This window comes from Diabrotica virgifera, chromosome 4, assembly GCF_917563875.1.
Source record: "Diabrotica virgifera virgifera chromosome 4, PGI_DIABVI_V3a".
In the NCBI taxonomy this organism is placed as follows: domain Eukaryota; kingdom Metazoa; phylum Arthropoda; class Insecta; order Coleoptera; family Chrysomelidae; genus Diabrotica; species Diabrotica virgifera.
The window spans coordinates 163,166,026-163,184,012 of NC_065446.1; the positions used below are offsets into that span (position 1 = coordinate 163,166,026).

General features: G+C 31.8%; 1 protein-coding gene across 1 annotated transcript in view; it reads right to left on the reverse strand.

Annotated features, from left to right (window-relative positions):
• The window catches only part of LOC114336768 (dynein axonemal heavy chain 10), an 863,661-nt gene that overhangs the window by 641,454 nt on the left and 204,220 nt on the right, over nucleotides 1-17,987 (reverse strand). The window contains exon 18 of the mRNA XM_050648469.1: nucleotides 13,363-13,584. Coding sequence (XP_050504426.1) covers nucleotides 13,363-13,584 — 222 coding nt within the window. The remainder of the gene's footprint in view (nucleotides 1-13,362; nucleotides 13,585-17,987) is intronic.

Below are 17,987 nucleotides of genomic sequence, written 5' to 3' on the forward strand. Positions count from 1 at the left end.
TCATTCAAATGATCTGCTTTTTTGTTTAAAATATCTTCAACATTAGGATCTGCCTCTTTCCGCTTATTTTCAAAACTGTCAAAGGTGTCACATGTATCAATGTTAGGGGGCTTGAAATGAAGATTGAACTTAGTAGAACCATCTTCTTTGCTCTTGATTCAGACATTTTTGGTTGTTATTTATTATCACATTAATCTCGATAAAGAAAAAGTTACTTTTATCTATAAACCATGCAAAAACATTAGCTTATAACCTCAACTTTTACACAGCTGACAGGCGGTTGTCCATAGAGATTGGACTACCGTCTTTTTAACAATCAGTGTGCCATGCAAAAAAGACCGGTGGCAAATTTCACAGTGGACATCCGACTTGTAATTTTAGTAATATTGCCTGTACAACCACCTATTAACCACCATTCGAAAGATAACACCTTTAAGTGTATTATTGGCTGCATATCTCCATTTACTGTAAAAATAAACTACCGCCCTTTCAATTCTAACGTACAGATTTAGCTAATTTAAAAAATAGTATCAATATTTAATAGTTATTTACGATATAAGTGTTAAAAGTTCACGTTTCAGGCACGCATGTGAAAGTTTTCAGAATGAGCGATAGCGAGTTCTGCAATTCACATGAGTGCCTTAAAAATGTACTTTTTAACACGCATATCATACAATATTTTTTAAACGTAATTACAGGTCAATTACAGAATTGAAATTGGACTATTTAAGCTGCCTCAGGAATATTTTAAAATTATAAAGAATTTTTTGGCTTATAAACAAATATAATATCTCGGGAAATATTAAAATAAATTAAATTGTAAAAACGGTATTCGAAAAACAGCGGCAGGATGCTTCTTTTAAAAGAAAAAATGTTTAATTATGATGAGTAGTTCCTGAGATACAACCGGTCAAAGTTGACCGGAATTTACGGCAAAGATATAAACAATAGGATCATAATTTTCAAACCATCACCGTTTTATTTTTGTCCTCTTTCTCCACACCAATTTTCATATCCTTAAAGTACTCATAACATATATTATTATAATAAAAACTATCGATAATACGTGTGAAAATTGCCAAAAATAGCAAAATTCCAATCAAAAATTAGGTTGGAGAAAATGTAACCCTCAAAGTTCAAAATCGGTATACGTTAAAAAAATGCATTTTCTCGGCTTCCCATGGAGCAATTTCCTTCATTCTTTTTTTGTTCCCAAGTAACTCGAGTAGAGCCATCGAACTAACGCATTATTAAATGTCAGACTTGCTTTTGTTTTGTTATAAAAAATTGGTTTATTTATTATAACACAAAATTTTAATTTGTTTAAATAAAAATTGTTTAAATAATTATACAGCTTTCAAATGAGAATATTTATGTTTTTAACTTTAAAAGGTACCCTTGTAGTAAGTTTATCTAAAAAAAGCTTAAAACTGGAAAAAATATGTAGTTTTCTGTTCTTATAAATAAATTAATTTATTATAACAAAACATCAGCAAGTCTGACATTTAATAATGCGTTAGTTGGATTTATCTACTCGAGTTACTTGGGAACAAAAAAAGAATGAAGGAAATTGCTCCATGGGAAGCCGAGAAAATGCATTTTTTTAACGTATACCGATTTTGAACTTTAAGGGTTACATTTTCTCCAACCTAATTTTTGATTGGAATTTTGCTATTTTTGGCAATTTTCACACGTATTATCGATAGTTTTTATTATAATAATATATGTTATGAGTATTTTAAGGATATGAAAATTGATGTGGAGAAAGAGGACAAAAATAAAAAGGTGATGGTTTGAAAATTATGATCCTATTGTTTATATCTTTGCCGTAAATCCCGGTTAAATTTGACCGGTTGTATCACAGGAACTACTCATCATAATTAAACTTTTTTATTTTAAAAGAAGAGTCCTGCCGCTGTTTTTCGAATAGCGTTTTCACAATTTAATTTAGTTTAATATTTCCCGAGATATTCTATTTGTTTATAAGTCAAAAAATTGTTTATAATTTTAAAATATTCCTGAGGCCGCTTAAATAGTCCAATTTCAACTCTGTAAATTAAATTACATTAGATAGGTATAGTGCCTTTTTATGGAAAAATCATATTTATTATTATGTATCATAATTATTGTCGTCATTATAGCGACCGTAAATTTTTAATTAACAATTCAATTGTTGCTAAACTGTTCATTCAATTTCCATCGGCTTCTGGAATTATAATCTATACCAAAAGAGCTTTTACATTACCAAGTTATTTAATTATTGATTAACAATTACTTATCTAAAATTTTAGTTGAAAATTTAAGATTTTGTTGGAAAACCCCGCTTTTCCGGGGAAAGTTTTCATCGAAGTGAATCAGGAAAAACACGTCTCTATGCAGAATTTAATTGCGGTGAATATTTATTTGAGTGTTTTTGGTGTAAAGTTAAAATCTTTGGAGTTATAGAGTAAAAATTGAAAAAAACACGCTTTTCGGGTGCCATTTTGTTTATAAAAAAAGTAGCACACTATCTGCGGACTTTGCATACCTATATTATTAATACATACAATAATAAGATTCGATTCCAGCAATAAAATTGCTGGTAAATAACTTTTTCTTGTATTTTGCTAATTAGCCTAGAGTAATATACAATTTTGATGTAATGTCAAAAAAATATAAAAATGGAATGTCAGTCACGTTCAAGTAAAAGTTTTTGTAGATATTGTCCTGTAATTACGTTTGTAGAAAAAATATTGTATAATATGCGTGTTAAAAAGTACATTTTTAAGGAACTCATGTGAATTGCAGAGCTCGCTATCGCTCATTCTGCAAACTTTCACATGCGTGCCTTAAACGTGCACTTTTAACACTTATATCATAAATAACTATTTTGACATTACATCAAAATTGCCTATTGGGACCGTGCAAGTTCGGCAAAGCGACCTCTATTTCTACGCTCTGTACTTTTATTCGCACTTTTAATTATATTGGCCAATTATGTTAGTCCTGGTTGCTGGATAATTGTCAAGGCCATAGTCCAAAAAAATAATAAGAAGAAAAAATAAGATGCAGGTTATGTTATGCAAACGTAAACAATTGTATGTAGTAAATAAAATTAGTTATTAAAATGCAGTACTGCAAGCAAAATACAATTAATTAAATTTACCTTTATATAATAATTGCATATCATATCAATATTGTGGAGCAATATACACTGTGTCCGTAAAGTATGGAACAAATTCTATTTTAGCTAAACAGAGCATTTTAAGAAAGAATCCTGAAACACGTCGATTTTTGATTTTAATTTGCCGTATTTTAAAATAATATTCTAATATACAGGGTGAATTACTTTCGAGTAATGACGTCATCGTCATTTTTTTTAAATAGAACACCCCCATTTTGTCTTAATTTTCGGATTACTCTAGCTGAGCTGATTCCAAAAATGTATCACATGTTGTTTCAAATTGGTACAGGGTGGACAAAATACAATAGTTTTGTGTGTGCTCATATTATTAAATTTTAATTAATTTTTGATATTAAATTAAAATATTAAATTAAACAATATCAAAAATTAATTAAAATCAAAAATTAATTAAAATATCAAAAATACAATAAGTGTTTTTGATAATATTTTTAATTTAAGTAACGCGTTACTTTAAAAACACACTCAAAGCTATTGTATTTTTGTCCACCCTGTACCAATTTGAATCAACATGTGATACATTTTTTGAATCAGCTCAGCTAGAGTAATCCGAAAATTGAGACAAAATGGGGGTGTTCCATTTAAAAAAAATGACGGTGACGTCATTACTCGAAAGTAATTCACCCTGTATATTAGAGTATTATTTTAAAATACGGTAAATTAAAATCAAAAATCGACGTGTTTCAGGATTATTTCTTAAAATGCGCTGTTTAGCTAAAAAAGAATTTGTTCCATACTTTACGGACACAGTGTATAGTTTTTCTGCTTCAATGACAGAAGGTATGAAATATACGTCAATTTGACAATTTCAATTGACAATATGAATTATTTAAGATAGTTGCAATATTTCTCCGCGACTCGCGCACGGTCGTTTCTCGTTTCCCGTCCAAGTACTTGCACACCGCGAATACGGTCAATATCACAAACCATACATACTCTAGACGTTTCACGACCATGTTATGTTAATCTTTCGGATCGAATTAACGCCATCTCTTGATTGGAATGGGAACTAAATTGACAAATTTTAGTTACGTGGGAATTTCAAATTATAAATTTTGTGTAATTTTTGATGAAATTTCGCAGGAAATTAAAACAACAGAAAGACAATTCAATGTTTTATTCAATTATTATACTATGAGTTAAAATTACCTTAAAAGTTCCATCTTCATAAAAAATACCTACTAAAAGTATTGTCTAAAAGTTCTGTTAGTAGGTAGTATTGTAATCTGGGCTGAAATATCAATATAACCAAAAATCATAGTTTTACGATTTCAATGAAAACTTCAAAATATTCCAATTTGTTTTCAAAATGCTAAACACTACTAACTGCCATGTATCACGTGAAAGCACTGATGTGTATCTAATATTGAGTTGAATGAAAATTTTTGAAAGAATCTTGTAGGGTGATTGTTTAGATAAATACCTTATAATCTTTTACAAACTTCCAAAAATGTATAGGCCCGGAATGTTTATGACACACTTGTCTATTGGAATAAATTGTTTCAGGATCTATTATATTGTTTTTTTTTAATGTGGAGAAACACAACACGGGATGATCAATGTAAACTAAAAATTCTACTCATAAAAACGGAGAGGAGGTTAATACAATTGATTAAAATTGTGATTAAATCTAATTAAAACGTAACACCACTATTATAATAAAATAATTAAGCCACAAACTGTAAAATAAAAAGTAAATAACAAATTAATTTAATTGTCAACTGTCAGTTGTTAAATATGACAAGAGAATTGATTGACAGCGACATCTCTGGATTGGAATGGTAACTAATTTGCTGTCTTGACCTTGACAATTTACGTGAAACGTCTATGAGTATGTATGGTTTGTGGTCAATATGAACTGCAGTGCCATAAAAATTTTAAAGCACTATGGTCTGTTTTTAAACCAAGAGGAATAATACAAATTTACCTCGCCGTAATGCTTGTTTGTAATTGGTCCAACCTCAGGCAAGTTTACTCCACTGTTATGAAATTTTAACATTAATGACTTTTAAACATTTTGTCACTAATGAAATTTCATAGGTTAATTAAGTTATATCGACAATTTTTTGTGTTTTCTGCATTATTCCTTTAATTTTTACATTTTTAGTCTACTTTTATATATAGAAAACAGTTTTCAGAACTCTTTAGCGGCGTATTAGTATAATATAATATGTATGGAATAGTGCCCAGACATCTCGTAACGCGACAATTCGTAACCGGACAACTGGTAACGGACAACTCGTAACAGCGACAGTTCGTAACGGCGACAGTTCGTAACTCTACAAGTTCGTAACGGACAATTCGTAACGTCCAAACTTAATTATTCTGTTTATTTTTGTCAACGTGGATATTAACTGTTCTTACAGGAATAATTGAAATTATCTTTATCAGTTTAACGAATCAGTTCGGGGATAAACATTTTTAACACATTTTATATTTCGTGTTTCAGAATATATTAAAAGTGTTTTAACACAAATAACTATTTACTTAAATACCTACAAATTTTTAACAATATTTCTAAAATCCCTTTAATATCCCTCTTATTGTTCCTTAAATTTGCATATATCTAGACAAACTAATAATGATGTAATTAGTGAAATTTTTAAGCCGTCTTAACCGTCTTTAGACATTTCAAACTTTCTAAGTAAAGGAAAGGAAAGATTATAATTACCTGTTATTATAATAAACGTTTGGTTATAGCGTTGGGCTATTTAATCAACGGTTATAGTTGACAAGAGGGGTGGCTTCAAATAATATGATAGCACGAATCATTCTTCAAACATAATAATTTAAGAAACATTAGTGATCCTTTAACTAGTCTGTACTATAGAGTTTTCTCAATAATAATTTGAAGAAATTTAATATGGCAAATGTCGCGTGGAAAACGGACTCTAATATACCAAAATTTCGAGTTTTTTCAAAATCATGTAACGGAATCTGGAATTGTGCATTGGAAGTGTCGAAATAGTTATAAATACAAGTGCAAAGCAACTGCTCATACAAATGATGACGATATCATTAAATCCAACGAAGGACATTCACATATTGTAGAACCTTTCGCAGCAGACGCAAGAAAGATGGTAAGTGAAATGAAATCAAATATGAAAAACATAAAATTTAAAATAAAATATAAAATATACCTATGAAAAAAATTCTGAAACACGAAATATGAAATGCCTAAAAATGTTTATCCTGTTACTGATTCGTTAAATTGATAACATAAGTTTATTTATAACTGTAATAACATTAGATTTCCACGTTAACAAACATAAACAGAATAATTAAATTTGGACGTTACGAATTGTCCGGTACGAACTTGTATAGTTACGAACTGTCGCCGTTATGAAGTGTCGCCGTTACGAACTGTCGCTGTTACGAGTTGTCCGTTACCAGTTGTCCGGTTACGAACTGTCGCGTTACGAGATGTCATGGAACCGTATGGAATACCGTCGAAGGCCGATATGATCAACCAAAAAAGAAGATCTATTTAGTGACTTTTCTAGTGACTTTCTTGGGTGTGAATATGTCTTTATGGTTTACTCCTCTTGGTTTAAAAACAAACCATAGTGCCTTAAAGTAGCATTTTTAACGCTCGTATGGAGTGCTAAAAATTGCATTTTTAACACGGTTGTAGAAAAAGTATGATAAACTATTAATTTCAAAATTTTATGTATCTTGATGAAAATTTATACATAATTTGAAAATTTCACCTTGTGTTATTCATAATAATATATTTTTATATACAATATACTTTTTTGAGATGAGATGGTTTAACAGTATCTAAACACCTAAAGATATACAGGGTGTCTCATTAAAGTTAAAGATTATGGACTCTGCTAGACTTGCGTGAATCACCTTGAATGTATAAATTTATGTTTAAACAGTGCATATTTGAACTTAAAAGTTGACATATATGTCTTAGCGTTTTTTTATAATTTTCTAAAATAAGTACCTACACAAAAAATTTTATTCCATAAGTGATTTTCGTGCATTATAATTTCAAAATTTAATCCTGTATTAATGATAATACACCACACAAGATAATATATAGTTTGTTGAAATCAGGTTGTTAAAAATCTATTAAAAATATAAAAATATATAGGTTATTCCATTAAACATAAAGCTTATAGACCTGCGTGAATCACCCTGTACATTTAAATTTATATCTAAAAAGCGCACATTTACATATAAAAGTCGATGGATCAGCGTTTTTCAAAAGTTTTTAAAACAAGGGCGGAAATATTTTGTTTTCATAAGTGCCTTTCACCCTATGACATTCGCGCAGTAGATACAATATGGTATAAAGTGCATCTATCTGTATCAATTTTTTTATTTACAGATCACCATTTTGATTGTTTTTTTTTTCGATTATTGCTGTTTTAATGCTTTTCCACTTAATGCGAGGGTTTTTCTGCGATATGAGGTCAAAAAAGTAGGATTTTTGTATTTATTTATAATATTGATCAAGAATAAATCACAATATAAACTTAAAAAAACATAAAAAATTGAAAAACGTTATTTTTATAAAAAATTAAAAATATAGCTTTGTGTGATAAATCGTACTTATATATTTATACTTTCATACATACATTTTTTTTGCTCTGATTCTGGCCTTGGTTTAGAACTATAACCTTTAGCCACGTAACTGTATACTTATCACTAACTCAGGTGTAATGTGTAGTGTGTGTGTTGAGTAAGTGTCTTGTTACTTTGCAAAGTCGACGCCATTGTCTTTGCAAAGAGACGCTAATTGTATCCGAACGTCTGCGGTCCCTCCGGTGAGTACCGATCCCACAAGGACAGAAACTATTTTCATTTATTAATTTATAATAAATGAAATCACACATACATACAATATACATAATCGATTGCCTCTTTTACCATTAGGTGTCGAGGTTATATTTTCATATGGAGCAATAACTTCTCGCCCGTTTGTATTTTATAGATCATCGAAGATACGACATAGTGCTGTTTTGGGAATGTTGTCATGTTTGGTTTTTCCTATGATACCCTCTTAGCGGGTAGTCCCCTGTCATTCGAAGTCTCTTACGTTAAAATCGGACAAATAGCAACGAAAATACGATATATGGCTCTTTTGGTAATGTCGATGTGTTTGTTTTTTATCTCAACATATTCGCTAACCCATCTTCTTTCATTTAACGTCTCGAACGTTAAACTCTCTCTCTCTCTCTCTCTTTCACTTGTCGTTTCCCCATTACTTAGGATCGTGATTTCAACCAATATTCCTAACAATTTTTCCATTGCTCTCTGGGTTCTCCCGAACGTTAAAATCGTACAAATAACAACGGAGATACGATACAGTGTCCTTTTGGAGCGTATTCTATATCCCCTACCCTTTTATTTAAAGTCTTGTACATCAAAATTGTATCAATAACAACGAAGATATGATATAATGCTCTGTTTGACAATAACATTGTGTTTGGATTTTTCTCGTAGCCTCGATATCCCGTCCCCATTCATGTAACGACTTAAACGTAGCAATTGCAAATAACGCAGATAAGATGTAATACCTTATTGACAACGCCGCCATGTTTAATTTTTCTATGTCTTTGTATTCACCATCTCCTTCGCTTTCTAACGACCCCTCTTATGGTCCATTCCACGAACATACAAGATCCAGCCAATAAGTGTATAATTTGCTACCTAAATTGTAATTTTGAAGCCAGCCATTCTCAAAATAAATTATTTACAGGGTAAAACGCGTTTACTACAGAACGTTTTGCTCATTTCTCGAGAATATTGTGTTTTGTACTTGTGGCATATTGAACTAGGTGTGCGAAATGACTAAAAACTGCGAGTTGGTGGATGCGCCCATAAGAAATAACATGGGCACCTCCACCAAAACCTAAGGTGCATTAGTCGGATCGTGACGTATACCCTATTCCACGAACATACGCCTGTTTTCGATTACTTCGACAACGAATATTTTACTGTGCAAAATAAGAAGTACGAAAGTAAATGGCGCTAATAATTATTCCAATAAACAACAATGTAATTTGCAATTTACTTTCGTTCTTCTTATTTTGCACAGTAAAATATTCGTTGTCGAAGTAATCCAAAAGAGGCGTATGTTCGTGGAATAGGGTATACGTCACGATCCGACTAATGCACCTTAGGTTTTGGTGGAGGTGCACATGTTATTTCTTATGGGCGCATCCACCAACTCGCAGTTTTTAGTCATTTCGCACACCTAGTTCAATAGTGCCAAAAGTGCAAAACACAATATTCTCGAGAAATGAGCAAAACGTTCTGTAGTAAACGCGTTTTACCCTGTAAATAATTTATTTTGAGAATGGCTGGCTTCAAAATTACAATTTAGGTAGCAAATTATACACTTATTGGCTGGATCTTATTACAATTTATTAAAAATAAAACGTTATTATTATTTTGATAGTTATGGCAATATTGCATTGTGAAGAAAGTCATTTATAAAACGATACCTAGGAGATACAGCGGCAATATAATGAAAAAATCAATTGATTTTTGCAGTTGTGGCCGTATTGAATTATATCGGTTGTATTGTGGCAGTGTATATTATCGCCACATCTCTCTTGATTTTTGCAGTTGTGGCCATATTGAACGTATTAAATAATTACATCGGTTGTATTGTGGCAGTGTATATTATCGCCACATTTCCCAGTTATGGCCATATTGCATTTTCAAAACCTCAAAAACCCTACAGTGAAATACCGAAGTAACTTTCTTTATACTTATCCAAAACAATATTTTAGTTCAGGCTGTATTGCATTAGATGGGCCATTATATTGGGACAGTGCAAGTTCGGAAAAGCGACACCTGGTTTCTTCGCTCTGCACTTTTATTCGCACTTTTACTTATATTGGCCAATCATATGGTCCTGATTACTGGATAATTGTCAAGGCCATAGTCAAAAAAAATAATAAGAAGATAAAATAAGATTTAGGTTATGTTATTAAAACGTAAACAATTGTATGTAGTAAATAAAATTAGTTATTACAATGCAGTGCTGTAAGCAAAATACAATTAATTAAATTTACCTTTATATAATAATTGCATATTATATTAGGGGAAGTGCGGGTATTGCCGCCCACTTAAGCAATTTACTGAATTATTCAAAAACTACAGGTCTTGATAAAAACTGTCAACTGTCAAAATACAGTCAGTTTATCTACTTCTAATTATTTAAGCCTTAAAGTATTCATTTATTTTATTTTGCGGAGTATGACATTTATTTTCACAAACCTACACTTGGGCGGAATTATCAGACTATGCGGGTAATAGCGCCCACTGATGGTATAATACCGCCCAGGGTTTACATTGTATAAAAATCAAACACAAAATAATTATTTACGCACAAACAACATCTATATATTTTTTATATAAAAAAACATTCAAAAAAATACTTAAGTAAAAAAACATTTCAAACTACACTCTATTTGCAATAATCGCATATAAAACTTTTGTGATTATCTTAACCACTACATTCTTTATGCGCCCATTTATGGCAAACTCCGCATCTGTACCACATTTCCGATTTTCCATATTCGCCACAATAGATGCACTCTTCTTCTACGTCGCTGCTGGGATCATCGGAACTGTGGTCATTGCAAATCTCCATTTCATCGTGTAGGGATGAACCGCTTGAAGAACTATCATCGAAGACTTTCCTCGTAACACGTTTAATTTTTTTATTAACGTGTTTTACATTTTTTGAAAGTTTTTGCTTTTCTTTCTTTTGTATTTTTCTATTTTCTTTTTGCTCCAGTTCTATTTTTTCTGGAGTTGCCGTCAAAATCTTTGAAATGTCTAATTTTCTACCCCTCTTTTTTAATTTATTTTCAGTTATGACACACAACGGTGTCATTTCTTCAATCGATATATCTCCTTGTCTTTCATTTGTAATTCCTGATTTTGATGTTGAAGGAGTGACATATGCATGAGCTTCGTTGGCTTTTGATGTACTTGGAATAACATTAGGTTCATTTGTTTCCAAGACTGCATCTTTTGAAGGCACTCGATTTGTTTCAGAGGTACAGGGAGTAAGTTCAGTTTCAGGAAGTTGTAGTTCAACAGCGGGAATATTAGAAAGGGTAGAAGGCAAAAAATCTTCGTCCGTGAAAATATTTGGTCTATATGGAACAATACCGCTTATTTCAAAGCCTTTTTGAGCTTTTTCCATGGTAGCTACACGAACGAATGCTCGATTCAAAATTTCAGATACATCAAATGGTGTTATTTTTTTGTGAACATATCGTCTCATATAGAGTGAACATTCATTTGAATAGGCAGATTTTAGCGGCCCAAAAAATGTCAAATCTAGTGGCTGTAGCTTATTGGACGTGTGGGGCGGAAACGATAACATAATGATCCCATTTTCACGGCAAAATTCATAAGCAGCTAAAGAACAATGACTGCTGTGATTATCTAGCAACAGCAATGCTGGGTTGTCGTTCGAAGTAGATGCGTGTTTATTAAAATGTTTAAGCCAAATCAAGAATAATTCTACAGTCATCCAGCCTTTGGCCGAGCATTCATATATGGCACCTACCGGTCCATTGCGTTTAAGCTGTTCCGACATTCGGATTCTAGGATAAATAAACATCGGAGGTATATATATCCCTGATGCACTTACTGAGCAGCACAGAGTTATATTTCGACCTCTCTCCCAACTTACAGCTTTTCCCAGTTGTTTGACACCTTTTGGAGCTACAATTTTGGATGGAACCTGCACCGTGGTAATGCCTGTCTCGTCAACATTAAATATGCGGCAGGCTTGAAAGTTATATTTTGTTAAAACTATATTTAAATTTTTGAAAAAAAGGCCTACACTTTCAGCATTAAAACCCGAAATTCTCCCTAAACTGGTTGCCTCGGGTTTCCTCAAACTAAGATTTGGATGCCGTTTTAAGAAAGCTTGAAGCCAGTCTTTACCGGCCATTTTTTTGTCATCGTTGAAGCAGTGTTTGATATTATTTTTAACCGCAAACTCGTAGACGATTTTTCGTAAATCAGTGGCCGTTAGACCATAGAACATCTTTGCCAAATAGATGCAGCGATCAGCCACTCGCTTTTCTTGTTCAGTGGAAAATATAGGATGACGACCTAGTTGTGCTGCACAAGCATTGTTTGTATTTAACCTATCTTTTAATGTAGAATATGGGATACCTGAAAAAAGAACATTAGAAAATGGATTAAAAAATGAAGATCATATATTACCAAACTCTCTTGCACTTTGCATTTTCCCCTTTCCGCTTCTAACTGCATTTATAGCTTCCTGAAGCTGTTCTGCGCTCCATGTTGCCTTTTTCCGCGAATTCATCATTGTCTTTGGCATTCTTAATCCTAAATTAAAAATGTATAAATCAATGTATAATACCGCCCACTGGAGGGTAATGCCGCCCAAGTTGGGCGAAATTACCCGCCATCGCCATATTTCAAACAAAACAATTGTTAATCGTTATTTCTCAAAATATTGAAAGAAACTGTTTCGATTCATATATATAAGAGGACCGGTTACTAATTAATAAAAAAATCAATAAATTAAGTATAAAAATAAGTTACTCACAAATTATTTTCGAGCTCCTAAAAATTATAGTGGCACCACACAAAACACGTTGACTTCTCTGAAACAACTAAATATGCTTATGGCCGGCGACCTTGTTGCACGGTTCTCTCAGTAGTATCGTGGCGTCATTTCGATGTTGCCAAAGTTACTATTTCTCTATATTTAAGATATTTTATAGAGTGGGCGGTATTTGCCGCTGGGCGGTAATACCCGCAGTTCCCCTAATATTGTGGAGCAATATATAATTTTTCTTCTTAAATGACAATAGGTTTGAAATGTACGTCAATTTGACAATTTCAATTGACAATATGAATTATTTAAGAAATTTGCAATATTTCTCCGCCATTCGCGATCGTTTCGCGTATCCCTTCCGAGTACTTGCACACCGCGAATAGGCAATATTTTACAGCCTTAACCCAAAATTCGAATTTTTTGCAGTTGTGGCACAATTGAACTAGGTGTGCGACTTGTATCTAATAATTATTTAAAATAGTTTAAATTCAAACAAATAAATTAAGTCAGTTCATTCATTTTTTAACTAATTTCTGTGCAAAACATAGATGTTTTACAGAACTGCATATAAAAGTTTTCTACTATTTGTGACATAAGTACTTACCTGGTCAAAATCAAATAAATTCATTTTGGATAACTGCTTTATTCTCTTCAATAAGTCATTTTCCACATGTTTTACTTGTAAAACTAGAGTTTTTAAATTATTTATTAGAATCAAGTTAGCATTAGCATACTCAGTAATTCCCAACGAAGACCATTTTATTCTCATTAAGCCTGGTTGAATATTCAATTCTATTTCTCGCATTTTTTCTTTTAAAAGATGCATCTAAAATGGAAAAATTATTAAAAAGAAAGACTAAGTTTTCAATCTAATAGCACATAAAATAATACTAAAAATATTACTCTTCATCCCACCAGACTGAAAACAATGGGAACCTTCTCTGGTTACACCGAGGCTTCTAAAATTTGCTAGCCATAACGGATGCTGAGACTAAGGAAGATGAGGGAATTTTACAATTTACAATTCACGTCCCATCTGCTCAGCGCGGCAAAGTTACAACGAGAATGGTTCCCTTCGTACTCCAATCAAAGTAAACATGTAAATCAAAAATGAATAACCATTTTCAATTTCGTTGCAATACGAAACTACAGCCGCATCATATTCTAGTTCAATCAGAGAGTGCAGCAAGCACCTCTACCGGTTTCGAAACTTATTAGTCTCTCATCAGGAGTAGGGATGGCGGTTTTTGACAAAACACCGGTTTTCGGTTATACCGGTTTTTTTTTGCTTACGGTTTAACCTGGCGGTTATAACCGACCAAAAAAACCGGTTTTTGAAAAAACCGGTTTTCGGCTTTTTTAATCCAATAGGTTACAAAGTAACATTTACAATACACTTTAATTTGCGATACTCCATTCGACTCGATATCAATATGATCAAAATTAGTACTATCGAAAGAACATGTATGACTTTTCACACGTTTGTATATTTGTAGAATAGGTACATTTTAACTCATTTAATACTTCCTGTATGAGTGTATCGTTTTGAAAACGTAGCGAAATTCTTGGAGATCCGTATTCGTAATCAGTAATTCGATATTCATAGGCAGAGCATTATTTTTGGTAATCAGAAGTCATTCACCCACTTTCAATGTCAAGAGTTAAGTGTGAAAAATAGATGATGTTTGCGTCTAATTCAACCAGATCACTCCCTATGTAAATATTATGATAACAAATACCTTTTCAAAGAAATATTATAATAAAACTTAATAATTGTTTCTGGCTGATGTGAGATTGCACTTTCAGTTTGCTTCTGTGTTTTATAAATTAAAATAAAATTTGAATTATAATTTTGTTTGGAATAATTACTTGAGAATAATAATTATGATTGAGATCCGAAATAATACCTAACCTAATCCTAATCACCGTAAAAACCTAATAACCGGTTTTTACTTTAAAAAGAAAAAACCGGTTATAACCGGGACGAAAAAACAACCGGTAAAACCGGTTATTGCGAAGTAAAAAAACCGGTTTTAGGTTTAAACCGGTAGGTTTTTCCCATCCCTAATCAGGAGGCACATATACTGCTCTCTCTGACCCAACCAGGACAAACCCCGGCGTGTAGTTACGGATTGCAACTAATTAAATGGCAGGGATGCCCTAGTGGTAGCTGCTAGCAAAATACTAAATTTTCAGTCTAATAGCACATAAAATTATTATTCTCTAGATAAATGTAGATATGTATAGTATATGCTTAAAAGTTATGAGTATCTACAATATACAGCTTTTACATTTTTTTAATTTTATTTTTGTAAAGCCATAATTTAAGTTTGAAACCAATGTACTTGACGTTTCGACTTCCAGTTCGGAAATCGTTATCAAAATAAAAAACATTAAGAAATTAAATAAATGTTTTGAAATAAACCTTCTTCTAATAATTCTAATTCAGACGTATATTATATCTACATTTTCAAGTAGACGATTTTAAAATGATATTTCCAATATTTATGAGTTATGTTCCTGGGACGACTTTATTAGAAGATAGTTTATTCGATTACGTGAAAGCAACTTAAACTTAAGGGGATGGGTACGTATTTTCGGCTGCAATGCTATTCAAATGGGGATTCATTTTTTTTTCGAATCCTGAGAAAACTAATAAGTGTGTATGAAAAATTTAAACGCAGAATGAAAGATTACGTTATTAGCGAGGGCCGAAAGTCCCTGAGAACTTCTATAATGTTTATTTTAATAAGTTACAGGGGTGAAAATCTAAGAGAAAATTTAGTCTGATTTTAATTTCAAATGTCTTATTCAAAATAAACTTTTTATTTATTCTAAGGGACTTTTGGCCCTCGGTAATAATTTAGTCTTTCATTCTGCGTTTAAATTTTTCAAAAATATTTATTGGTTTTTTCAGAATTCGAACAAAATGAACACAATGTCCGTGGTAATATTTTCCAAATCTATCTTTGTCTTACAACGCACTCAGTCGAATAGAATATTGTCAGCATATTGTCAGTCAGACAGTAACAATCAGTGACAATTTTAAATATTTGACATGGCATCGGGAATATTTTGAGTTGTTGATTAAATAATATTGATATATAGTGTATTTGATAAATAATTTATTTAAGACGTGAACTTTTTTTTATTGGCTTAAAGATTAGACCATGCGGCCAGAAACAAAGTAAATAGTACATACATAAACATAATGTGTCTTATCTAAACTATCTAATTAGTAATCTAAGTTAAGGTTATCTAAGTCTGACCGACCTTTTTGTTAAGAATAGATATAATAAACATTTTATTTTCAAAGTGAATTTTTGCTAAATTAATCTTAATAAAAATTTTGGGATAAGAACAAGGGTCACACTTTTCTCATCCAAGGGTTTTTCTTTTTTCTTAATAATTATTGATTACCTATATACCCACCCCACACGGTAAGGCAGGCATGTAGGCAATCAATAGGAAAGACATTTAAGGTTACAAGCCTAATCTAGTCATTCTTTAACTTAATTTTACAGTCATATAGGAAAAACAAAATAAAATCAAAAATACGTTTATCACTCAGTGCCAAAAGATACATAATATTATAGGGACCGTAAACGTTTAAACTTCTTAAATTTTTTGTAAGAATGTCCGACTGATGTGTGTACTTCTTACAATTAAAAAATATATGATCCAAGTCCGCCGTTTCATTGCAAATATCACAAAGATTGTTATCAATTATTTTTATTTTGTATAAATTTGCCGGATAGCAAGCATGTCCAAATTTCATCCGAGATATGGTTGTTATGGAACTTCTCGGATAATCGTAATTTTTACACCAGTAATTTTTTCGAATATCGGGTTCTAGCAATGTATATCTTGTGCCTTTTTTCAAAATAAAATGTTTGTATTGTTTAGACCATTTTTTATATAAATTATCCTTAGCAATGTTTATTCTCTTATCTAATGTTAATAAGGGTGCAACATCTCCCAACTGTATGCTCTCTTTAGCCGCTTTATCAACTTGTTCATTGAATGTGATACCTGAGTGTGCTTTCACCCACACAAAAATAAATTTTCTAGTTTTTTGCATTTGAGAGAGCAAAGTTTTTATTTTGGCTATGTAAGGATGACTATATGCGGAGTTGATTTGTAAATGTGATTGTAAACTACTTAAAACCGAAAGTGAATCAGAAAAAATTATGGAGTATGAAATGTTATTTTCCATTATAAATTCTATACCTTTCAAAATAGCAAACGCTTCTGCTGTAAAAATGCATGTTTATCTACTCAATTTAAATCTGCGTTGTACTTGCAGTGGGACAATAAACGCCGCACCTGTGCCATAAGGATATTTTGATGCATCTGTGTAAATAGCAGTATACATTTGATATTTGTTTAATAGCTGATTCAGTGGCATACTGATAGATCAGCGGGCCCTGGTTCCAGTTGGGATGCGGGCCCCCGCCGAAAACATTCAATATAAATCATCATATATCATAAAATATTTCATAAAAACTCAAACTAATTTATAGTCCATTTACTCACAGTTTTTGCTGTAAATTTTGAGAATGTTGTAAATTTTGCTGTAAGAACTGCTCGGATTGAGATGAAATTTGGCATACACATAGCTAACATGCCAGGTGACCCCTGGCTTATGTGATCTGTAAGTTTTACCGCTTCAAAGTGCTCAATTTTGAAAACAATTTGGCTTTAAATTAACAAAAAAATTAAAACTTTTGAAAAAGAAGAACAGTTGAAAACATTCAATATAAATCATCATATATCATAAAATATTTCATAAAAACTCAAACTAATTTATAGTCCATTTACTCACAGTTTTTGCTGTAAATTTTGAGAATGTTGTAAATTTTGCTGTAAGAACTGCTCGGATTGGGATGAAATTTGGCATACACATAGCTAATATGTCAGGTTACCCCTGGCTTATATGATCTGTAAGTTTTACCGCTTCAAAATGCTCAATTTTGAAAACAATTTGGCTTTAAATTAACAAAAAAATTAAAACTTTTGAAAAAAAAAACAGTTATCCAAGAACATTCAAAAGCCATCTCTTTACATTAATGATGACATTTTCAAGTAGAATGACATTCTAGTAATGTTTACATATCCATACCAGTGTGAATTTTACTAAACGTAATTTGCCGTGTAAAGACAGAAAAAGTAGGAATAGCCGTAAAATATTTGCGAATTATGTACCGATGGCCTTAAGCATATACGTCA